This window comes from Muntiacus reevesi, chromosome 4 (assembly GCF_963930625.1).
Source record: "Muntiacus reevesi chromosome 4, mMunRee1.1, whole genome shotgun sequence".
NCBI lineage: Eukaryota > Metazoa > Chordata > Mammalia > Artiodactyla > Cervidae > Muntiacus > Muntiacus reevesi.
In genome coordinates, this window is record NC_089252.1 from 156,063,784 (window position 1) to 156,090,206 (window position 26,423).

General features: G+C 37.4%; 1 protein-coding gene across 6 annotated transcripts in view; it reads right to left on the reverse strand.

Annotated features, from left to right (window-relative positions):
- LRRK2 (leucine rich repeat kinase 2) overlaps positions 1-21,942 on the reverse strand; it is a 192,931-nt gene extending 170,989 nt beyond the window's left edge. For 5 of the 6 annotated variants that reach the window (XM_065934611.1, XM_065934612.1, XM_065934609.1 and 2 more), the window contains exons 1-6: positions 21,792-21,942; positions 21,437-21,522; positions 17,032-17,141; positions 14,375-14,463; positions 11,229-11,363; positions 8,923-9,057 (exon numbers count right to left, since the gene is read on the reverse strand). In XM_065934611.1, the coding sequence (XP_065790683.1) occupies positions 8,923-9,057; positions 11,229-11,363; positions 14,375-14,463; positions 17,032-17,141; positions 21,437-21,522; positions 21,792-21,942 (706 nt within the window). The remainder of the gene's footprint in view (positions 1-8,922; positions 9,058-11,228; positions 11,364-14,374; positions 14,464-17,031; positions 17,142-21,436; positions 21,523-21,791) is intronic. The other variant, XM_065934614.1, reaches the window with a different exon arrangement.
- Positions 21,943-26,423: the final 4,481 nt, after the last annotated feature.

Genomic DNA, 26,423 nt, shown 5'->3' on the forward strand with positions numbered 1-26,423 from the left:
CCTCTCACTGGTGTGTCGGTGTAGAGTTTTGGACTCTCAGAGGGAAACATAACCACGGGGGAAAAAAAACAATCCACAGATTATGTGCCTAACCACAACCCCCAGCGGAGAAATAGCCCAGATGCTCACGTCCACCAGCAGTGAGCCGGGGCTGAACAGGGAGGCACGGGCTTCCCCTCTCCACCGCCCCCCGACCCACCCCCACCAGCTGGAGGCAGAGAGGCAGGCAAGCGACAGCCAGAGCTGGAAGGTGAGGGGCAATCTCGGCCCCAGAGAGCATCCTCCACCAAACTGTGAGCAGGCTCCCAGTTGCTAACTAGGCCTTCCTGGGATCCTGGACAGTTGACATCCACCAGGAGGGCTGCAGTCAGAGATCAGTTCCCCAGAAGAGACACACGGCACCCAGGAAACCAAGGAACTGGGACCAGGGAGATGATAAGACGCACCACCCACCTGGGGAGAGTGCGCTCGCCAAGCCCCTGGTCACCGGAGCTGCTCGGACCTGGGAAGGGCACAAAACGCAGGTCCAGCAGAGTCTGTGCCTTTGTGGAGTACCCGAGAACCTGATCAGCTAAGACCTGGGAAGTGCACGAAACCCTGAACCTGCTTTGGAGAGTTCCCCTGCAGAGCAACCTGGAGCCTGAGCAGCGTAGACCAGGAAAGCACACACGCCAGTGTGGCCTAGACACTGAGAGCACTCCCTACACACACCAGTGATATTCGTTTGCAGTATTCCTCCCTCCCCACAGCACAACTGAACAAATGAGCCTAAATAAGTGACCACTTTCCCCACCTTATGTCAGGGCGGAATTAGACACTGAAGAGACTTGCAAACAGAGGAAGCCAAAATAAACAAAGAAGAGAGAACCACTTTGGAAGTGACAGGTGCAACAGATTTAAACCCTGTCGTTAGCACAGACTACATTGGAAGGGGCCTATAGACCTTGAGAAAAAGTATAAGCTGGAACAAGGAAGTATCTGAAACTGAACTGACCCCACACTGCCCTCAACAGCTGCAGAGAAATTTCTAGATATATTTTACTATTATCATTTTCTCTCTTTTTTTTTTTTTAGTTTTTAAGTTCTTTACTACTCCTTTAATTTTCATTTTTATAACCTACTATTACCTTGCCCAAAAAAAGACACTATTTTTAAAGCAAATTTCATATATTTTTTATAATTTTTGTGATTTTGTTTTATTAATATTGTATTTTTGAGAAGTCTAACCTCTACTCTAGATTTTTAATCTTTGATTTTTGGTATGTGTTATCAATTTCATACCTTTAAGAATCCAATATTCAGTATCCATTTTTACTTAGGAGTGTGATTACTGGCTTGATTGCTGTCTCCCCCTTTTGACTCTCCTTTTTATCCCCCAGGTCACCTCTAACTCCTCTCTCCCGCTTCTCTACTCTATCCAACTCTGTGAATCTCTTCGGGTGTTCTGGGCTGCGGAGAACACAGGGAACTGATTACTGGCTAGATCTGTCTCTCTCCTTTTGACTTTCCCTATTCTCCTCCTGGTCACCTCTATCTCCTTCCTACCTCTTCTCTTTTCTATGTAACTCCATGAACCTCTCTGAGTTTTCCAGACTGTGGAGAGCACATAGGGAATTGATTACTGGCTAGATTGCTCTCACCCCTTATGATTCCCCCTCTTCTCCTCCTGGTCACCTCTACCTCCCTCCTCCCTCTTCTCTTCTCCATGTAACTCTGTGAATCTCTCTGGGTGTCCCTTACTGTGGAGAATCTTTTCACCATTACCTTACATGTTTTATCATCAGTGTGGTATGGATGGAGAAGACCTGAGGTTACTGTAAGAATAAGACGGAAAGCCAGAGTCAGGAGGCTTAAATTCAAAACTTGAGAACATCAGAAAACTCCTGAATTCGGGGAACATTAATCAACAAGAGCTCACCCAAAAGCCTTCATACCTACACTGAAATCAATTTCCACCCAAGAGCCAACAAGTTTCAGAGCAAGATAAACCAAGCTAATTCTCCAGCAACACAGGAACATAACCCTGAGCATTAAAATACAGACAGCCAAAAGTCACACCAAACCCACAGACACCTCAAAACTCACTTCTGGACACTTCACTCCAGAGAGAGGAGATCCACTTCCACCCACCAGAACACCAGCACAAGCTTCCCTAACCAGGAAACCTTGACAAGTCACTCGTCCAACCCCACCCACAGGGAGGAACCTCCACAATAAAGAGGAACCACAAACTTCCAGCATACAGATGGGCCACCCCAAACACAGCAATCTAAACAATCGAAACAAAATGAAAAGGCAGAGACATATTCAGCAGGAAAAGGAACATGATAAATGCCCACCAAACCAAACAAAATAGGAGGAGATAGGGAGTCTACCTGAAAAAAAATTTAGAATAATGATAGTAAAAATGATCCAAAATCTTGAAAACAAAATGGAGTTACAGTCAAATAGTCTGGAGACAAGGATTGAGAAGATGCAAGAAATGTTTAACAAGGAACTAGAAGCAATAAAAAAGAGTGAATCAATAATAAATAATGTAATAACTGAGATCAAAAACGCTCTGGAGGGAGCCAAAAGTAGAATAACTGAGGCAGAAGATAGGATAAGTGAGGTGGAAGATAGAATGGTGGAAATAAATGGAGCAGAGAGGATAAAGGAAAAAAGAATTAAAAGAAATGAGGATTACCTCAGAGACCTCTGGGACAATGTGAAATACCCCAATATTCAAATCATAGGAGTCCCAGAAGAAGATAAAAAGAAAGGCCATGAGAAAATACTTGAGGAGATAATAGTTGATAACTTCCCTAAAATGTAGAAGGAAATAGCCACCCAAGTCCAAGAAACCCAGAGAGTCCCAAACAGGATAAACCCAATGCAAAACACCAGAAGACACATATTAATCAAATTAATGAAGATCAAAGACAAAGAACAAGTATTAAAAGCAGCAAGGGAAAAACAACAAATAACACACAAGGGGATTCCCATAAGGATAACAGCTGATCATTCAATAGAAACTCTTCAGGCCAGAAGGGAATGGCAGGACATATTTAAAGAGATGAAAGAGAAAAACCTACAAGCCAGATTACTGTACCAGCAAGGATCTCATTCAGATATGATGGAGAAATCAAAAGCTTTACAGACAAGAAAAAGCTGAGAGAATTCAGCACCACCAAACCAGCTCTTCAGCAAATGCTAAAGGATCTTCTCCAGAGAGGAAACACAGAAAAAGTGTATAAACCCAAACCCAAAACAACAAAGTAAACGGCAACAGGATCATACTTATCAACAATTACCTTAAATGTAAATGGGTTGAAAGCCCCAACCAAAAGACAAAGACTGCCTGAATGGATGTAAAAACAAGACCCCTATATATGCTGTCTACAAGAGACCAACCTCAAAACAAGGGACACATACGACTGAAAGTGAAGGGCTGGAAAAAGACATTTCACACAAATAGAGACCAAAAGAAAGCACGAGTAGCAACACTCATATCAGATAAAATAGACTTTGAAATAAAGGCTGTGAAAAGAGACAAAGAAGGACACTACATAATGATCAAAGGATTAATCCAAGAAGAAGATATAACAATTATAAATATATATTCATCCCACATAGGAGCACCACAATATGTAAGGCAAATGCTAACGAGGATGAAAGGGAAAATTAACAGTAACATGATAATAGTGGGAGACATTAATAACCCACTCACACCTATGGCTAGATCAATTAAACAGAAAATTAGCAAGGAAACACAAACTTTAAATCATACAATGGACCAGGTAGACCCGATTGATATCTATAGGGCATTTCACCCCAAAACAATCAACTTCACCTTCTTCTCAAGTGCACATGGAACCTTCTCCGGGATCAATCACATCCTGGGCCATAAATATAGTCTTGGGAAATTCAAAAAAATTGAAATCATTCCAAACATCTTTTCTGATCACAATGCGATAAGATTAGATGTCAATTACAGGAAAAAAAACTACTAAAACTACAAATATATGGAGGCTAAACAACACGCTTCTGAATAACCAACAAATCACAGAAGAAATCAAAAAAGAAACCAAAACATGCACAGAAATGAATGAAAATATAACAACCCAAAATTCAGCAAAAGAAGTGCTAAGGGGAAGGTTCATAGCAATACAAGCTTACTTCAAGAAACAAGAGAAAAATCAAACAAATAACCTAACTCTACACCTAAAGCAACTAGAAAAAGAAGAAATGAAGAACTCCAGGGTTAGTAGAAGGAAAGAAATCATAAAAAATAGGGCAGAAATAAATGAAAAAGAAACAAAGGAGACCACAGCAAAAATCAACAAAGCTAAAAGCTGATTCTTTGATCAGATAAACAAAATAGACAAACCATTAGCCAGATTCATCAAGAAAAAATGGGAGAAGAATCAAATCAACAAAATGAGATATGAAAATGGAGAAATCACAACAAACAATACAGAAATACAAAGGCTCATAAGAGACTACTATCAGCAACTATATGCTAATAAAATGGACAACTTGGAAGAAATGGACAAATTCTTACAAAACTATTACTTTCCAAAACTGAACCAGAAGAAATAGAATATCATAACAGACACATCACAAGCATGAAAATCGAAACTATAATCAGAAATCTTCCAGCAAACAAAAGTCCAGGACCAGACAGCTTCACAGCTGAATTCTACCAAAAATTTAGGGAAGAGCTAACACCTATCCTACTCAAACTCTTCAAGAAAATTGCAGAGGAAGGTAAACTTCCAAACTCATTCTATGAGGCCACCGTCACCCTAATTCCAAAACCAGACAAAGATGCCACAAAAAAAGAAAACTACAGGCCAATATCACTGATGAACATAGATGCAAAAATCCTTAACAAAATTCTAGCAAACAGAATCCAAAAACATATTAAAAAGATCATACATCATGACCAAGTGGGCTTTATCTCAGGGATTCAAGGATTCTTTAATATCTGCAAATCAATCAATGTGATACACAACATTGTATCATGGATGTTGAATTTTGTCAAAGGCTTTCTCTGCATCTATTGAAAGATAAAAACCATATGATTATCTCAATAGATGCAGAGAAAGCCTTTGACAAAATTCAACATCCATTTATGATAAAAACCCTCCAGAAAGCAAGTATAGAAGGAACATACCTCAACATAATAAAAGCCATATATGATAAACCCACAGCAAACATTATCCTCAATAGTGAAAAATTGAAAGCATTCCCCTAAAGCCAGGAATAAGACGGGTGCCCACTCTCACCACTACAGGTCAACATAGTTTTGGAAGTTTCAGCCAGAGCAATCAGAGAACAAAAAGGAATAAAAGGAATCCAGATTGGAAAAGAAGAAGGAAAACTCTCACTGTTTGTAGATGACATGATCCTCTACATAGAAAACCCCAGAGACTCCACCAGAAAATTACTAGAGCTAATCAATGAATATAGTAAAGTTGCACGATATAAAATTAACACACAGAAATCCCTTGCATTCCTATACACTAACAATGAGAAAACAGAAAGAGAAATTAAGGAAACAATTCCATTCACCATTGCAATGAAAAGAATAAAATACTTAGGAATAAATCTACCTAAAGAAACAAAAGACCTATATATAAAAAACTATGAAACACTGATGAAAGACATCAAAGATGACACAAATAGATGGAGAAATATACCATGTTCATGGATTGGAAGAATCAATATTATGAAAATGAGTATACTACCCAAAGCAATCTATAGATTCAATGCAATCCCTATTAAGCTACCAACGGTATTTTTCACAGAACTAGAACAAATAATTTCACAATTTGTATGGAAATACAAAAAACCTTGAAAAGCCAAAGCAATCTTGAGAAAGAATGGAAGTGGAGGAATCAACCTGCCTGACTTGAGACTATACTACAAAGCTACAGTCATCAGAGAGTATGGTACTGGCACAAAGACAGAAATATAAATCAGTGGAACAAAATAGAAAGCCCAGAGATAAATCCACGAACCTATGGACAGCTTATCTTTGACAAAAGAGGCAAGAATATATAATGGAGAAAAGACAACCTCTTCAACAAGTGGTGCTGGGAAAACTGGTCAACCACTTGTAAAAGAATGAAACTAGAACATTTTCTAACACCATACACAAAAGTAAACTCAAAATGGATTAAAGATCTAAATGTAAGAACAGAAATTATCAAACTCCTACAGGAAAACATAGGCAAAACACTCTCTGACAAAAATCACAACAGGATCCTCTATGACTCACCTCCCAGAATAATGGGAATAAAAGCAAAAGTAAACAAATGGGGCCTAATTAAACTTAAAAGCTTTTGCACAATGAAGGAAACTATAAGCAAGGTGAAAAGACAGCCTTCAGAATGGGAGAAAATAACAGCAAGCAAAGCAACTGACAAAGAATTAATCTCAAAAATATACAAGCAGCTCCTGTAACTCAATTCCAGAAAAATAAACGACCCAATCAAAAAATGGGCCAAAGAACTAAACAGACATTTCTCCATAGAAGACATACGGATGGCTAACAAACACATGAAAAGATGCTCAACATCACTCATTATCAGAGAAATGCAAATCAAAACCACAATGAGGTACCATCTCACGCTGGTCAGAATGGCTGCTATCCAAAAGTCTACAAATAATAAATGCTGGAGAGGGTGTGGAGAAAAGGGAACCCTCTTACACTGTTGGTGGGAATGCAAACTAGTATAGCCACTATGGAGAACAGTGTGGAGATTCCTTAAGAAAACTGGAAATAGAACTGCCATATGACCCAGCAATCCCACTGCTGGGCATGCACACTGAGGAAACCAAAATTGAAAGAGACAGGTACCCCAATGTTCATTGCAGCACTGTTTACAATAGCCAGGACATGGAAACAACCTAAATATCCATTGGCAGACAAATGGATAAGAAAGTTGTGGTACATATACACAATGGAATATTACTCAGGTATTAAAAAGAATGCATTTGAATCTGGATGAAACTGGAGTCTATTATACAGAGTGAAGTCAGAAAGAAAAACACCAACACAGTATATTAATGCATATATATGGAATTTAGAAAAATGGTAATGATGACTCTATATGTGAGACAGCAAAAGAGACACAGGTGTAAAGAACAGTCTTTTGGACTCTGTGGGAGAAGGCGAGGGTGGGATAATTTGAGAGAATAGCATTGAAACATGTGTATTATCATATGCGAAATAGATCGCCAGTCCAGGTTCAATGCATGAGACAGGGTGTTCAGGGTTGGTGCACTGGGATGACCCTGAGAGATGGGGTGTAGAGGGGGGTGAGAGGGGGGTTCAGGATGGGGAACACATGTACACCTATAGCTGATTCATGTCAATGTATGACAAAAACCACTATAATATTGTAAATAATTAGCCTCCAATTAACAAATTAATTTAAAAATAAATAAATTCCATTTTCCACTATTGTTCAGCCCCATCTACTTTTAAGAGTTTAACTTTCCATGAATAAGATTTTATAACTTTACTAAGAAAGGGCTTTCTTTCACAAGAGTTTTTACTGAAGTCTCATATCCATAAGATTCCATGTCTGAAATCATATGTTTATTACATATAATATATTTACTATGTATTTATGAGATACAAAGCTTTTAGTAATACTGTCAAAATTTTAACCACATTTATTATATTACATTCAGAGAAGGCAATGGCACCCCACTCCAGTACTCTTGCCTAGAAAATCCCATGGATGGAGGAGCCTGGTAGGCTGCAGTCCATGGGGTCGCAAAGAGTCAGACATGAGTGAGCGACTTCACTTTCACTTTTCACTTTTATGCACTGGAGAAGGAAATGGCAACCCACTCCAGTGTTCTTGCCTGGAGAATCCCAGGGATGGGGTCGCACAGAGTCGGACACGACTGAAGTGACTTAGCAGTAGCATTATATTACATTATCAGGTACTACTCTACATTTTTAACATTATTTAAGTGATCTAATCCTCACAACTTTACACATGTGAAGATGAAATTATTACCCCATAAATGCATGTGTAAATCCTATACAAGCCCAAATAGGTAATAAATGAAATACAAAATGCTCAAGTGTACTTATAAAACAGAAGGAATTGAAATCTGAAGTAATAGATGCATTCACTGATGGCATACACAGCAAATTAATTTTTTGTACTTTTTTATTATAAAAGTGACTAGATTTCAAAGCATCACCAAAATGCTAACCAAGAATCAAGAAATAAAGTTCAAACTCCTTCCTGTGGCTTTTCAGGCCTTTTAGCATCCGATTATGTCTCCAGCCTCATCCACTAATTCTTATCAAGCCCTTACCTCACCTCTATTAATCAGCATACAAGCAGATGCTCAGCTCTCTACATGTGCATTTCACACACACATGCATCCACACGCTTAAAAATATAGTTTACTGAGCTACTTTTATTCTCTTGATTTTTCTATGCTTTCTTGCTCTAGGATCTTTACACTTTAAGATGTCCACCCCTGGGTTATTGGCTGCACTTCTATTTCATCTCACATTTTTCTGCACACAAAGCTGTCCTCATCATTCAAGACTCTGCTGAGAGATCTTGCCTCACTCCCTGTTTGTTCTCATAACCCTAGGTACTTCTGCCAACATTTGCCTTATAATACTCTGTAATCACTTCTGTGCTTATCTGTATCTTGTGCAGCACTACGGGAATACAAAAGGCAAGAAATATTTATATTTTTGCTACTATTTCTCCAGCACAAAGCCCAGAGCCAGCAGCAGTACTAAATCAATAAACAAAAATTAATCAGATGAATAAACAAATGAATGGCTTTATCACCTACAGGTCTCCAATAAAAACATCTTTGAAACACACTCAGAAAGAACATATATTGCAATTTTCAAGGTCAAGAAAGAAACCATATATGCAGGCTACTTACAAGGAATTGCTAAGGAATGTAAACAGTGCAGTACATGAAGCACAATTTCCTCTTCATCTTCAAAATTTTTTAACGCACTTAGCAATATCATATAATCTTTATTTTCAACAAATTCAGTCAGTTGCTCCTCTGAAACTAAAAAATGAAAGACAAAGCACTGAAAGAGCTGAAATGTGATTTAAAAGTTTAATTACTCAGAAATATAATATTCATGATAATTCATAAGACAATATACATAACAGACATAAATTAAAGACTATACTTCAGCAAATATCCCTTCCTAGGAATTTTATAATAGGAAAATAAGCAATTAAGGTAAAATAATTTTGTTTTGACCCATATCAGTTATTATTAGTTACTCCATGTTTTGAAATGTAGTGACTAGTGCTCAGAAAACCAAAATTATTTACAATTTCATTTGAAAAATTCTAGAGAAAACTAATCTATGACTAACAAAGATGGCCTATTGAATCAAGCAGTGAGCTTCATTTAGAGTCATTTTATTTGGTGGGAACCTCAAAAACATGTATAAAAATCTGGTTTATCTGGCCTGAAAATAACACTGACATAAATCTTAGAAAATGCAGCACTCTTCATGATCAACATTAATTTCTGTTGTTCAACTTTATACCAATAGTCCATGTAATATAATGTGAAATTGACTGGGTTCTTCTAATAAAGGTGGAGTATCACCAAATCTCATTTTATGGAACAGTTTCCAGATCATAGTTTTAAATTTTGAAATTAACTTTACAGGTGTCACTAAGTCCTGGGGAACCTGATACTCTTCAAAACTTCAGAAGTGTTTCTACTCTACATTTACAATCACAATATTGTTAGCGTTGATCTTTCTATCACAGCGAGATCTCCTTTTCAACATTCTTTGGTGCCTCTTCAGAGGTCTTGGATCCCACAATGCTAGTGAGAGTTATGTTAACCCTTCTTTCCTGAATAAGGATGTGCCCTTAAACTGCAGCACAGAAGGTTACAAGTTCTCAGGACAATAACTCCTCAAACTCAATTCTGCCCAATTCTTATCAAAAGCTTAGTTGCCAGATGTAACACTTAGAGAAGATAGCCTGAGAGACATGCACCTCCTCCATTCCTCTCCTCCACCAAGCCCCTTCTCCAGAGAGCTGAGGCCCCGGCCCAAGCTGTGCCCTTTGATTTTCTCTTTCACTGAAAAGACACTTTGTGTTCCTTACAGAATGTGTGCATTTTATCACCTCCTCCAGGGAGACTCAACGAGGATTTTCTCCAAGTCTCCCATGATTGCTTCTTCTGATTCATGGGTTTACTTTTATTTCAAGTAACTGTAATCAGTGATGCTTCTGCCTCTTTTCTTTGCCTGACAGAAAGCAAAGGACCAAATTTCTGGCCCATCTCTCTGCAAAGATACAGGATCTAAAGTAAGCAATAAACTTAACCTAGCATCATATTTTCCCCTCACCCATTTCCTCTTTCATTTTTTTCCCTCTAATGCATTATAAATACCTATAAACTATTTCAATTCTTTTTAGAATAAGGCAGGAAATTAAACAGTATAAGGTGATCTACTCCATTCCTGGAGCTAGCAGAAACTGGAATAGGTAAACTGGTATGGACACAGAGCTTACTGAGGTTCTTATTCTAAACCCCTACCATTGTTGGCTTTCACAATGACACAAAAGATGCTCTTAAAAAACTTAGTCAACTGAACCATAATGGAGATAACTAGCTGTGTGCCCTCAGGCAGGTTACTCATTTCACTTCTCTGATCCATTTTATCATCAAGCCAGTGGAAGAACCAAAGGTTCCCACTAACTATAAAATTACATGGTTATCTCTGTCATCAATCTCAGTGTTATGTGATAAAATACATATTAGTCTCAGTCCTAAGGGACACTTTGTAAACTTTCTGTTCTTTATCCAGAGCCTTGAGCAATTTCTAAAATCCCTGGTGATGACTCAACATCATAAACTCAAATTTAACTTGTGCTTGACTCCATCGTTTCACTTTTTTCTTTTTTAACTCCTACACATCCAGTTTACAAAGTGAACCTATGCCTTGTGAAGCAATGGAAGAAAGTTTACTACAATTGCATAATTTATAACCCATGAATGGAATTTATTCTGTAAAAAACAAGGAATGTTTCTGAATTAACTCCATTACCTACCCTTGACCGACAATTCAAATTTTAGTAAATAGTACAATTTTCAATATCTTCTTATCATGACACTTAATCCTACTTTTCCTACTATAAACCCTTATAAACCCTTTTTTCTTATATAAATATCAAAATAAAGAGTTTGACATTTTTAAATACCTCTCTCAAACAGCACATGTAAAACTTTACATCCAAGTTTCTGGACTTCATCACTGGCTGAAAATGTGCGCATGGCATCGAAGATTAACAAGAAAATATCATTTTCTTCATCCAATATCAGCAAAGTGATTTTACCTATTTTGAAGAGAACAATAAGCTCCAAGTAAATCGCTGCTTTAACATTTAATGTCTTAATTTTTACATGAGGGCTATGATGGTTAGTGAACTTCTCTTTTTGATGAACCACTTAGTTACCCTAGCTGTTAGCCCTATCAAGTTCTATGGTCTTTCTAAATGAGATAAATCCCCAGTACACTTTCCTATAACTTACGATTCCCAATCAATGACCATTACCAAGACCTCTTGCCCCAAACTCCTGAAATACTTCTGCCTCTTAGACAACATCATCTGAATGCTCCATGGCCACCCCAAACCTCACCTACTCCACCTGCCTCTCTTCATCAATGACACCACCTTGGATCCAATAGTTACCAGAGAAACTTAAGTCATCTTCCTTCTTTCATTCTCCCTCTCCCTTCTCATTCTCTGCCCAACCAAAGAATCAACTCATACTAAGTCCTTCAAGTCTAACCTCTAAATATTTCAAAAATTCCTTTTGAACTAGGCCCCTCCATTTCTATTTTGTTCTGGACCCCATCACCTCTCACCTAGAATGCAAACACAATTGTTTAACTGCTCTGCTTGGTGCAAACTCCTACCTAATTAGTTGATCCCTTGCACTATATTTCTAAAACACAAATGTAATCTATAATTCCCTTTGAAGTCTCCTAAGACATTCTCATACTCCTCAGTCTAACAAACGAGACTCTTCACAGATCACATGTATCTCATCAGCCTCACGTCTCTCCCTGAACTACTGACTCCAAACACGCTAAGCTCTCTGCTCATCACAAACACATTTCCTTTGACATAAGTTTTTGCATTCACACTAGCTGAGTGGAATGCCCTTGCCCTTCTCTACCCCAAATATAATGCTACCTTAATTCAAGGCATAACATAAACAGCACCTATTCGGTCAATAAAAACTGTAGGAGGGGTAGTCATAGCATACACGTACACAGCACATAACACATCAGACATAGGTTGAAGTATTGACGGTTCACTCAAACATGTGTAAACCACCACAGCCCCACGAGATAAGTGCAATCCTCACATCAGAGATGAGAAAACAGCCACAGAAGTGACCCAGTAACTCTGCCCAAAGTAGAACAAACAAGAGTCAGAGCTGGATTAAAATTTAGACAGGTCATGGACATGTCCTTAAATAAGCCCAGTTTCTCTCTGTGTTCCTGTGGAGGTTTTCTTCCTACCTCTGTTATGGTACTTTTCTCATTAAACTGAAATTATCTCTTTAAATGCTTTTTAAAGCATTGGGCTGTTCAATTCTGTGGCCACATGAGGCTACTTAAACTCAAATTTAACTTAAGTAAAATTAAATAAAATTAAAATTTAGCTCCTCACATTCCCCATGTTCAACCACCAAATATGGCTATGAGCCATGAATTTAAACATGTACAGTATTTCCTTCATTGCAAAAAGTTATATTAGACAATGGTGCTGGACTGTGAACTTCTTCATTGCAGGAACTCTGCCTCAGCAGTCTGAGAGTTCTCTAGTAGCCAGCATAGCAGTAAGTGCCCAATAACTATCACATCAGTTAACAAATAAGCCAAACAGTGGTTCATAAATTAGCCTCTAACAAAGTATCTGAAATGAACTCTAAAACACATTACAAACTTCCCTAAAAAACTCAAAATTTTCAATGTTATATAGAAGAAATTAACTAGTTTTTTGCAAAACATATCAAATTTCCTAACTGTCTGCATGCTGCTAATCTCAATATATTCATATTGGGAGATTTTTCAAATTCATAAACCACCTGTCCACCGCCAAATGGAGAATAAATCTTCACATACTCCCAAAAAAGACTCCCAAGGATGAGTTTAAAATAAATCATGATTAAGACTAGTTTGGAGGAATAAAGGACAAACCACTCCACTATTCTTGCCTGGAGAATCCCATAGACATAGGTAACTCGTGGGCTACAGTCCATGGGGTCACAAGAGTCAGACACGACTTAGCAACTAAACCGCCAAGACTAGTTAGCACATTCTATTACATATTTTAATAAAAGGCTCTGGTGAAGTGGTGAGGACCTTCAGGCCTTTCCTATCTCTCTTCTTTCATTCTCTGATCTTCTCCCTCTGTTTTCCTTTCTCTTTCTCCTAATGGCCTTTCATCACTTGGCAGGGATTATGAAAGCATTTAAAATCTTACCACCCACACATCCAGCTCCTCTCATGCTCTCCTCCTAGACCTCTGCAATGCTGCACGTGCTGTTCTCCTGACCTAAATTACCCTTCACACGTTGAAGTAAAGCCTCCCTATCCTTTCTGATTAGCTTCCCTGTAAGCAGTCTTTCTTCTTAGAATCTTACATCATAGCAAGTGTCCAGCACGGCAATGATCACAGCGATTGCACCACAGCAACACTCTTTGTTTCCAGGTCCATTATCCTTCAAGCAGAAGTTTACTCGGGAAAGAACCTGACACGTGAAATAAGAACCTGTTTCTACTGCTTCTTGCTGAGGCAATCTCTCTGGTTTCAGGGTTCACTCAAGGGATGTTTTGAGGATTATGCTTGTAAAAGCAAATGAAGTATTTTACATGTTAAACCTAGCATTTAGCAAGCACAAAAGAAGAAAGGCTATATATTTTTATTATGACATATTACTATTATGTCATACTCTAGAACATGTTTTATAGAAAACACATTAGATATATAACGGAGAACAAATACTCATGACAGGACATGTATGGCTAACAAACTAATGGGAATATGAGATGTGGGACCAGAACGGAGGAGCAAAGCTGAGGACAGAAATTAAATTTGGGAATAATATACAAGGTGATGTTTAAGGCCAATACATTGGGTGGTATTTTTGAGAGAAAAAGTTTAGAGAAAAGAGATAGGGAGAGAAAAGGAAAATGGATACACAGAATTGTGGAAATCATCAATATTGAGGTTGTGATATTATATTTTTTAAAAATTAAAATACATTTAGTAAGTGGTTTAAATTATTTTTTAACTTGTGTCAACATTAAAAATACGTGCGTATATACTACCTGAAGTTAGGAGAAGATCTAAGGCCTTCAATCCAACTGTTGTCAGGTTGACACTGGCATTATGAACTGTTAGCATTTTAAGAATCAACCTGTAATTAAAAACAAAAATCAAGATCATCCTAGATGTTTACTCTTTTAGATATTGTCTTTTACTCATCTACATTTTTATTTATCTCATTGCACTTCACTCCCTATATCAAAGCTAGTGTGTCTTTTCCCCATAAACCTGAGCCAGGCTTATAATGATTAACAGGGAATTATTATGAATCTCAACAGAAAAGCTATAACTTTTTCCTCAAAATATTTAAATTCAATTATTAACTACTTCACTCAATTCTATATTCAAAATAATACTGAGTTAAATGTACTAAGGGATTAGTCGTTTTATATGTAATACAAACTTGTGAATTTTATGTGACACATATTTATATATTAAATTATAGAGATGTAATTAAAATGTTAGCTTTTATACAAAAATTAAAAATCATTTGAATATTTAAATTATTGATTTTTTTTACTATTTTTAAAAGAGAAATTGATATTACAGAAAGTGAACCTAGTATATCAATAGTATTCAGTTAGTTCAAATACATTTAATTTGAGCCCCTGAGTTATTAATTTTAAAATATACAGTCTGTAGTCTATTCCTACTCAGGGCTGATTAATTTTAAAATATACAATCTATAGTTTACTCCTACCCAATGTCGCTTGGCTTTCTGTTGTTAGAAAATAGAGTTTCCATGGCTTCACTTAGATTTAAGAAACTCGGCACATGGTCTCTAGCGATGAGGTAAGGAATTGAGAGACCCTCCTTCAACTTTGTTAATTCTCCTCCTACCTATGCTGCCCCTACCTCTTCCTGAATCATTCCCACTATTCCTGACTTCATTACCACACAAGAGATTTCTCCTTTAGTACTGTAAGCCTTTGAGGGGGGAAAGTCCGTGAATATAAGGAGATATGTTTTATAATAACTATTGACTGGAAATGATCTAATATACTCCACTATAGAGAAGAGTAGAGAAGAGTGTGTCTATATTGCTCACACTACTTCTGACCTAAAGGAGTGATGTAATAAATATCTGATGAACAGAAGATGAATAAATGATGAGTGAGCAAATAAATGAATGAAAAGAAACTTCCTGTAGAAACAGTCACATAAGTTAACTGGAACATTCGGTTTGTACTAAAATATGACTAAATAAGTTTTCCAAGTCTCCCTAAAGTTACAGATTACAAAGCTTTGGGGATTTGGGAAATTCTCATCCAAACCAAGGAACACATAACATTACAACTATTAATTGCAGGCATGTTTTGCCTAATTCTTCGTTAAATGCTGTATTCTTTATTACTGACATAGAATTTCAGGGATTAGTATGGAGATGAGAATATCTATTAACTGTAAATAGTCTCTTTGCAAAGCATACTCTTTAATGGTAGAAACTGAAAAACAGCAACTCATATTTATCAAAGATGGAAAAATATACAAGCATAGGTATACTCGCCTATGAACAAACAGCTCTTTTTTGTCTAAATTTGCAGCCACTAATAGAGATGTAATAATAATACAGTTATAATAATAATAGATGTAATAATAATAAAACTAATAGAGATGTAAATTTTAGTGTTGCATTAATTATGTTTTCCACAGAAATATATCTTTGGAAATCATAGTATTCACTTTTCTGAGGTAAAGAAAAGTCACATTAAGTATAAAGAACACCTAAACTTGATGACAGAAGATATTTTATTAAATGTCAAGAAACAAAGAAGTTATCCAAAAGTTATCCAAAGTTATCCAAAAAGGACTTTCCTGGAAACACAAAAAAAATTTTCTTAACTAATTATGGCTAAAGAAGTAGTCTCATTTAAGAAGTCATTATGCTGAAAACTGCAATAACATAGCTAGTAAATAGCTATCAAGATTTGCCTGCAGATGTGCTGAAAGATAATTTCCTCCCTTTTCTTCATTTTGAAAGCTGCAGTTTAAGCTCATTAAATATATACATGTGAATATACATAAATGTGCTTTTTAAAGACAGTAAAGCATAAATTTCTAAATTACTATTTAGAGAACTTTTTAGTTTCCATATTTTTGTTTTGAAGAAGCAGCGGTTTGTGTCCTGTGTGTGTGCTAAGTCGCTTCAGTCATGTCCTACTTGGTGCAACCTCATGGACTGTAGCGACCAGGCTCCTCTGTCCATGGGATTCTCCAGGCAAGAACACTGGAGTGGGTTGCTGTGCCCTCCTCCAGGGGATCATCCCAACCCAAGGACTGAACCCACGTCTCTTCAGTCTCCTGCATTGGTGGTAGGGTTCTTTACCACTAGCGCCACCTGGGAGGCCAGTGGTTTGTGTCAATTCTACTATTAAAAAGTAAAAAAAAAAAAAAAAAAAAAAATTTATCCATTTGAATTCATAAGCATTCATCTACAATTTAATCAAATGTATAACTATTATTATTAAAATAATAACAATACCTAACATTACCTCAAATGTTAGTTTTCTAAGCTCTCTATAAAAGTAAATTATTGATTCAAGGAAAACTATATGTATTTTAAAGGATTTTTATCAGTTTGGCTTGAACTGCAAATACAATGTATCAAGAGAAGGGCTGTCATACAGATATTTAGTGCAGTATATTTTTACATACTTACTGGTGAACCCCAAGGACTTCCCAATCATGTCCAATATCATGGGGTCCCATTAAGCTTTGCATTGTATTTGGACAGATTTCTATTAATTTGCATAAAAGTGACCAACCCACCTAAAAATAAGAAAGGCAAATATTCACATTTTAAAACAAACACACATATATGGAACATATTTAGTCAAAGAATCTCTTCATTCTTAATAGACTAGGTGACTATTATTTTAAAATAGTTATTTTAAAACAAAATTATACTCAAAATGCTTACTCAAAATTATACTAAAAAGAAGTATGACAAAATTATACTCAAAAAGCAAGTCATATAATTAGAAAACATCTTTCTTCAAAAATCTACTGAAAGGGCATACAAAAAGTAACATTTCTACATGATGAAGGAAACAGATTGCCTATTGTCTAAATAAAAAGCAATAAAATAAAACTTAAAAAATAGTTTTAGAGGACATACAGGAAAGGCTAGTCTCAGGGCTTTGTACTTTTTAAGGCACATCCACCTCACATAATTTATTTTAAATATTTGGGACTTTAATTAAAAGAAAAAATGAAGTAGTTTGGAATGGAAGATTAGGAAAAGCCAGAAATTTTGACAGCCAAGTGTAAATTATCAGGAAAGAGTGCTCCCCAGATAATAAAGCTAAGACAAACAGCAAGAGAAGTAGCACTGTCTGATGAGTGTAACATCTTTCACACATAAAAGAGAAAGGCACCATGAGATGGAGCGTAGGTAGAACTTCTCATTGCACTCCTCTAGACTTCTTCAGTGTACCTAAATATGAGTTGGTGAAGTCAAGTTGATGAGGTCCTTAAAGTCTTTCACATTTCCAAATGAATTATGATTTTACTGATGCATTTTAAATATACCTTCATTCAGTTCACTTTTACAAGTGATGCCAGATTGAATAAGCTGCTCTTTACTTCTAAAAAATACATTTTTAAATATTAATGATATTTTAATTCAAGGACTTTTCAATTCTTCCTACTGTGTTACAAAGCTACACTCGATATGGTCAGAAAAAGAAGATGCATAGATATTCAGTTCTACAGATTAATGGTGAAGTGCCTAACCATGATGTGTGATAAATACCAATATCATATGAAGTTTGAAAGCTGGATTCACTATCAGGAAAAGTTGCTCAGGGAAGAATATAATACAGAAAAAGTGTGATTTGAGTCAGATTTCAAAAGAACTATAAATTTGGTCACTTAAAACAATGAAATGGAAACTTCTAAAACTGATGAGCTGTGAGGAAGAGAAGTAAGATGCTAAATAGAGAGGAGGCTGCCAGAGAGGGGCCCACTGCTAAATGAGACTGAATGTGTGAGTTGGAGCTGAGTGGCACAGAGTTGAATGACCAGGGGAGAAATTTCTATGTGTCTGAAGAGGAATAATGGCACACATTTCCTAATTGTTTACAGGAATAAAGAAGGGGTATTTAATATGATAAAAGTGATTATACAAGAGTTCTTTACAAATACCATTTCTAGATCTTTTCTGGATTAAGCATGAATTGCTTTACTCTGTCATTATTTCCTCTTACACAATTTCAAATTCCTTGAAAAGGAAGCAATTTTTGACAGCTATTTTTACTTATATGTGAGTAGACATCCTCCTCCACGTAAGCTGAACAGATATTGACAATCCAGATGCCATAGAAACTGGCTATTTCTGTGCTTTTATAAAATATATCAAGATTTTTTCATCTAAGTATTTCAAAAATAACATTTGGAACACTTTCTGGTGGGAAATAAATCATAAATCACACAGAATGCTATACTCATCTCTGTACCTACATGGCTGACTCAAGAAGAAAACCTGTTTAGCTTTGGTTGGTGAAATAGGAGCATCAGTAAAACTGCTTTGCAAAAAGACTAGAGCAATCGAACTTCTATGATTAAATAGAATCGCTAGCTGCAAAGTGGAGGTAACAACTGAACCACTAATGTATTCAATTAAAAGCTTATCTTTCAAAAAGAGAAACCTCCCATCTTGGACAGTTGTAATACAATTGGTAGTTTCACTTCATTATAACTATTCTATAAACTCAAGTTATTTAATTAATGCACAATGGGAAACATCTACGGTTTAAAGAAAATTTTAGTCACTTACATATATTTCACTCACATCAAAGATTGAAACTGTGTGAATAAAGTAATGTAAAACTGAAGAACACAGAGAAATGTTCAGAAGTCTTGAAGGAAAAGAGATTTATAAGACAAATAGCGTAACTACCAACTGTCTAAAGACTGTGATTTATTAAGGAGAACTAATAAAGCATGAAAAGACATTGAAAATAAAAATTGAGAGTCAGGAATGTCATGTTAAACTCTGAAAACAAACCCTGATGTTTATTTTTGAAGGGTAATTTAATTCCCTAAATTCATCAAGTGCTTTTACTTCAGCACTTTCAGCTGATTCAAAGTATAAAGCTTTAAAGTATATCTATATTAATTTCACCAGTAATATGCATAAATTCGAAGAAGAAAATATTTTCTTTTAAGTAGAGTATTAAAATAACCCTTTGATAAGATCAATGATAATTTAAATCAATAATGTCAGTAGGCATAGCATGGCCACAGAATTTGTACCAAACCACTCTACTTTTTACTTACACAAAAAACTTGTGAATTCAGCACCTACTATATTATGAAAAAAGACTCTGAAGGTGTGTGAAACTTGAGTCCTGACTCTGTCACTAGCTCTGTGATCCTAAATGAGCTACTTTGAGGAAAAAAAAATTCAGTGAGATTTCTGAGAGGGAAGTGAGATTTCAGCAAGAATCAAATAATATATACACACACATAATGTCCTTTGCAGGTTAATATACTGTGCTACAACTAGTAATTCTATTCCATTAAATCACCAAATCAAAAGACAATTCCTTATTTTCTTACTCTGTCTTTGGTCCCTACTGGGCAAGGATATTGAATGACATTCATAACTACCCGAACAAACATGTCTGGGATCTGGCAGTTCCTAAAATGAAGAAGAATTAGGAGGTGGGCATGCTGCAGACTCCCCTGGGTTCTCAAGTCTAGCACTACCTCCTCTGCAGACCAAGCCCACCCAGGGCCCAGCTGTTCAGAGTTGTACCTGGCAGAGGAGACTCTACCAAGAACAGAATCCAAGGAATGGAGTCTGACAAACAAGGCAATTTTGAACACCAAAGCAAGTAAGAAGGATGATGTGGGTGGAGAGCAGCAAGCACAAAAGGCCAGTGCTGGAGAGTGAATCATGTTTCATAGGCAAAATTTCAGACACTGGGTGTTAAAAGAATAGTGTCTTTATCATGCCTCCATTTTTTTCTTGATCTTATTTGCTAACAGCCTGAAAATCAATAGGCAGATGGGATATACTTCAGTTGAAGAAAAATAAAAGCAATCATTTATCACACACACATATATATATATCTTCATATAAAAGAAGCTAGGTATATGGTTTACCCAAGCTAGACATAGCTGGACACAGAGATAAGCATAAGATAGACTGATACAGACAGAGATTCAGATAATTCTTACATCTGTCTAGCCTCTCAAGTAGATATTAAGAAACACTGCACCTCGATAGAGTTCAAAGTTCAATTCTCTTTCCCTTATTAGAATCTAACATGCAAATGAAAAACTAATGTCAGTTCCCCAAATCTCAAAATCTACAAAGGAAGTTATCCTTAAGCAGTAATTTTGACGGTGTATCAGACTTAATTTTCATCTTAAGGCTCCTTTTCAAATATATCTGAGATATTTAACAAATTTCTGGGTTTCCTATGATACAGGTTCTAAAAGTTTCACTTTTACATTCATTTTATATGAAAATAGTTGAGAAGTACAGATTTAAACTTACAAGGGAATCCTAAAACATTACTCTGTTTAGATAATACAAGGTGTACTACAACTAAAGAAGGTTAGAAACCTGTCTTCAAGTTTAAAAAAGAAAACCTTAAACCTATGAGAGTTTGCCAGTAACTTCAATTCATTAATTTAATTATTAATTATATTACTGTTCATTATTCCTCTTTCCCAAACTATTCACAGTGGTGTCATCTCTAGAACATGCTATACATTGGGAAGAATCTTAGAATAATTTCATTTAAACACTTAGGAACACATCCAGCCAATGAAAGAAACCAAACCTCAACCCATTATTATTCCCCTCCCATCACCATCCATATTCTGTCAATTCTATAGTTACTTCTTAATGATAATTAAGGAGAACAGAATAGGCCCTCTTACACCGTTAACATCTGATAATGATTTAACAATGCTTCCATCTTAAAACCACAGACAGTGGTTTGTCAGCACAAATCTCAGAAATAACCCAGAACTCTGGGTACAAAGTATCTTTAGAAAAACACCTACTTCCAAAGGAGAAATGGGCGAAATGAAAGCAACTCTTTTACCTGCTGCACACTAGCGACTCTCATATACGAGTCCAGGACGATCAACAGAGGCACGTGGACATTTTTGTCTTGAAATAACTTGGAGGCTGGAAAAGAAAGGGGGTAAGGAAAAGGCGCAAAGTCACGATTCATGGCACCCCTTTTAAGTCTGAAAAGGAGGGAGAAGGCAGAAGTGGGCGCAAGACCTTCCTAGAATTGTCAGCTCTTTTCTGCCCAAAGGAGTAAAGAGTTTTCGAGTTCTCAAGAGTGCAGGTTTGTGCGGCCACAAAGTTGGGAGGAGAAAGTTTGTTTAAAAGGCCGGGGAAAGCGTTGAGGGCAGAGGGGGGTAAGGGAGAGTTTCCCGACAAAAGATTACCGTGATCGGCGTAAGTAAACACCAGCATATCCTCCAGGATTTGAACCAGCGTCTCTATCTGTTTTCCTTCCTGGACGTTGTTCAGCCTAACTATCAACTTCTTCAGAGATTCCTCGTCCTCCTCGCACCCCTGGCTGCCGCCACTGGCCATGACCGAGCCTGCTCCAAGCCGGCCGCCCCTCCCGCACTGAGGCCGGCGGCTCCGGGAAGGAGCAGACGAGCCCAGCTCACCGGCCGCAGCCAGCGCGCCCAGCCCGCCGCATCAGCACCCGCGCCCGCCTGTTTATGCGAAGGCGGCGGCTCCCGCCCTCTCCCGGAGCCCTCCTCCTCGGCGTCCTCCTCCCCCACGCAAGGCCAACACCCCGGGGCCTGCAGGGGAGCAGGCCGAGGTGCGGCCCAGCGCAGAGCCTCGCCGGGTGCGCAGGGCTCGGCGAGAGCGGCCCGGGGTGCTGGGACCGCGCCCGTGGCCCCCGCGCCGCCCAGACGAGACCCAGGGCGGGCGCAGCCTCCCGCGACCGGATCCCGCCCGCCCCGGTGCTGGGGCCCGGAGTCGCGCAGGAAGAAACCGACTCAGCGAGCTCCGCCGAGTGCCCAGGCCCCGGGCACTGCAGAGGCCGGGGAGGCGTGCGGCCCTCACCCCGGGCCACCCCCTGGCCCGCCAGCCTGGTCTCCTGCAGCCCGCGGAACCCCGGGAACTAGGAAGAAGAAAAGAGCCGCCGCAGATCTCCAGATCCAAGAATAGAAATCGGGGCCTTGGGAAAAGAGAACGCCGCCCAGTTGGCCCCTTTTAGGAAAACGTTCTCTTTGGAGTTCCCCCTATTGGGAGATGAAGAATCTCCCCCCCCAAGGATGGACATAGCTAAGCAACCAAAATGTGCTTTTCTATGGTTGCTACCACTCGTTTGTAGGAAAGGAAATCAAAACATTGTTCCTGTTAACTGAGGCTCTGTTGGCCAAAAGGCCACGGAAATTAGCTTTTGAAAATTTGAGTTTGCACTAGGTAAGATTCTGAAAATTGGGGCACACCAAAAAGTAATGGACTCTCATTGCAGTTAAACCTAAAGAGAAACGAAGACGGGGTAAATGATATGAACAGGTGACAGATACAAACCTAAACATTGTTCTGTTGATAGTCAAAATTACTAAAGTGCTTGAAAAAAAATAATTATAGTAATGTGTTTTTCAAGAAGAGAAACCTGAGCAAGAAAAAGAAAGACAGGCTAGACAGAAATGACCTATTGCCTTCAGATCTGTCCTGGCGTAGGGGTGAGGTCATTCACAAAGAAGAAGATTGAACTGGAAGTTAGTACATCACAATTTAAATCCTTTTATTTCACTTCTGTTACCCAGTTCTGAAGATAATTTTGAAATGGGTAAGACATCTACTTACCCTTCTTTTACTGGTGAGGAAATGGAGATTTAGAGTCCAGTCGCTGAGGGAAGCATTGTTGGTGTCACAGGATTAGGAAATTGAGTCAGGACTTAAATGCAGGTAGATCTCTTAACCTCAAACTGAAGGTTCTTTATACTCTACCACTTTAATCAAGTCATGGCGTTGCTAATTGCATCAAATTACCAAAACAAATTCCAGCTGGATTAAAAAGTTAATGAAAGTAACCAAAAATAAAATATAAATTAGCAGTTATTTAATCTTGGTATGAGGAAACAAAAACTAAGAAAGAAACTACAGATTGATATATGCGACTCCATAAAAATTCAAGTTTTCTGCAAAGAAAGCAACATAAAACTAAAAAAATGGCAAACTGAACAAAAAATATTATAATACATATGACAAAAACAATTAGACTTAATCTTTTAAAAGTTATTACAAATCAGTGGGGGGAAATGACACTCTGCAGGTACCCCAGAAGAAAAATGGACTAAAATTCACTGTGAATGGGGAATAAATATAAGAAAAGTAGAAAAAGAAAACTATATTCATAATTATACAAAAATTGTAATACATATTTATAAAATGTAATTTTCTGTGTATATGAGTGTACAATAACAATAATGAGAGAACCAGGAATACATTTCAAAAATATTTTTAAAACCTTTATGAAGAAATTATTGAACTATATTAAAAGGCATTATTAACAAGGTATAAATAAGTGAAGGCCATATCAATTAATGGGAAGATTAACTACCAAAAAGATGCCAATTACCCCACAGAGTAATAAAAAAACAGTGCAAGACTAATGAAAATCTAAGCAAGATAGCAAGATTTTTTTTTTTTTTTTCAATGAAACGAACAGGCCTAGAACAGGAGAGACACTTCTGAAAAAGGACAAAGCAGAATTGCCCAATTAGACATTTGACTCAGGCAGTCTAACAGCCTTTATCAGTTTCCCAGAGAGGAAAAAGCGCCTGACAGTGTCTTCCTGTGAATTAGAAAAATGTGCACCTCCTTCCAGGCAGACACAGTTCTGTATGAGGGTGCACAGAGGCAGGATTTGGACTTCAAACTCCACTCATCGTCACCCTGGTGTCCTAATGCAAGGTATATGAAGCAATGTGTTGACTGTTATTACGTTGTAAGAGCTAATCTGTTCAAAAAGCCAATGAAAGAGTATCTGGAACCCAGAAACATACCCTTACATATATGGAAATTATATGAGAGATGTTGCAGTGTGTAACAGTGAAAACAGAATAGATGATTTGATAAATGAATCTGAGACTATTGATTGTAGAAAAAAATATTAAAACCTTTACCTCAGATACCATATTAAAAAATAAATTCCATTGAGCAATTTTAGATGAAAAACATAACTTTTGAAAGTTTTGAGGGAGAAATGACATTTTATGACATTAAGATACTGAAAGGTAAGACAGAACCATAATAGTTCATAAAGGAAAGGATTAAATAACACAGGGAGCCCAGTCCAGGGCTCTGTGACAACCTAGAGAGGTAGAATGAGGGGTGGGGGGTGGAAGGGGAACTCAGGAGGGAGCGCACATATGTATACTTATGGCTGATTCTTGTTGTTGAATGGCAGAAACAGTACAACATTGTAAAGCAATTATCCTCCAATTTAAAATAGAAAATAAAGGAAAAGACTGTTACATTCAAATACATTAAAATTTTTAAATGTATACAAAGACCCAACCAACCAAGTTAAAAGATGACCCCAAGCTGGAAGTGTTTTGCAACACGTATAACCAAGAAAATGTTAATAAGAATATGTAAAAAGCTATCAAAAAAAAAAAAAAGAATATGTAAAAAGCTATCATAAATTGTTAAGGAAAAAGATAGTCTAGTATATACACGCGTAAAAGACATAAAAGGCATTTACAGAAGAGAAAATGCCATTTAAATCTATCAAAGATGCTCAGTCCCACTAAAAACAGAAGCACAAATCAAAGTCATAATGAGATATGATTTCACACCCCTCAGATTAACCAAAATGTAAAGTTTGATAATGCCAATGATTGCCTAGAATATGGAGGAACTGTAAGAACTGTAGGGGCTTCCCAGATGGCTCAGTGGATAAAGAATCCTCCTGCAATGCAGGAGATGCAAGAGACTTGGGTTCAAGCCCTGGATTGGGAAGACCCCCCAGGAGGAAGGGTATGGCAATCCACTCCAGTATTCTTGCCTGGAGAATCCATGGACAGAGGAGCCTGGCCTGGCAGGCTATAGTCCATGGGATGGCAAAGAATCAGACACAGCTGAAGCTACTTATCATGGACATAAGAACTATAGAATACTTATACAATACCTGTGAGACTGTAAATCAAAACAATCACTTTGGAAATCTATATGGAAGTATCTATAAAGTTGGCAATGTAAACATCTTATGACCCAGCACTTTCCTTCTATGGATATTCTTTGGAGACACTCTCACACATGCATAGGAAATTTGTATTAAAATGTTCAGTTTGGCATTTGTTGCTTATAATGAAAATGAAAACCACTTGAATATCCCATCAACACTTACATTTCATATATCTATGTAATAGACTTACATAAATCTGTGAAAATTACTGAACAAGAGCTTCATGAATGCATGCATGCTAAGTTGCTTCAGTTGTATCCAAATCTTCGTGACACTATGGACTGGAAGCCCTCCAGGCTGCTCTGTCCATGGGATTCTCCAGGCAAGAATACTGGAGTGGGTAGCCATGCCCTTCTCCAGATCTTCCTGACCCAGGGATCAAGCCTGCATCTCTTTTTTCCCCTGCATTGGCAGGCAAATTCTTCACCACTAGTGCCACATGGGAAGCCCAAATCAACATAACTAAACAGCAAAAAAAAAAAATATATATATATATATATATACACACACACACACATACATATATAAAAAATACCGGGCTTTTTAAAAGTTGCAGTAGGACACATATCCTACTGGGATATCAATACTATAATACTCAATACACAAAGTTGCATAGTAAAAGCATAAAAATTATGCATGGGACTAGTAAATTCTAGCCTGTGATTGCCTCTGGGGAGAGGAAAGTAGAAATGCACCCAGGAAGAACACACTGAAGGCTAGAATTGTATCTGTAACTTTTTTTCTTAAGCTTACTTTTGGATACATGGATGTTCATTATATTGTTATCTATGCTCGTATTCCTAACATTTCAGAATAAAAAAATTAAATGTATTTCAATTTCACTGGTGCTCAAAGC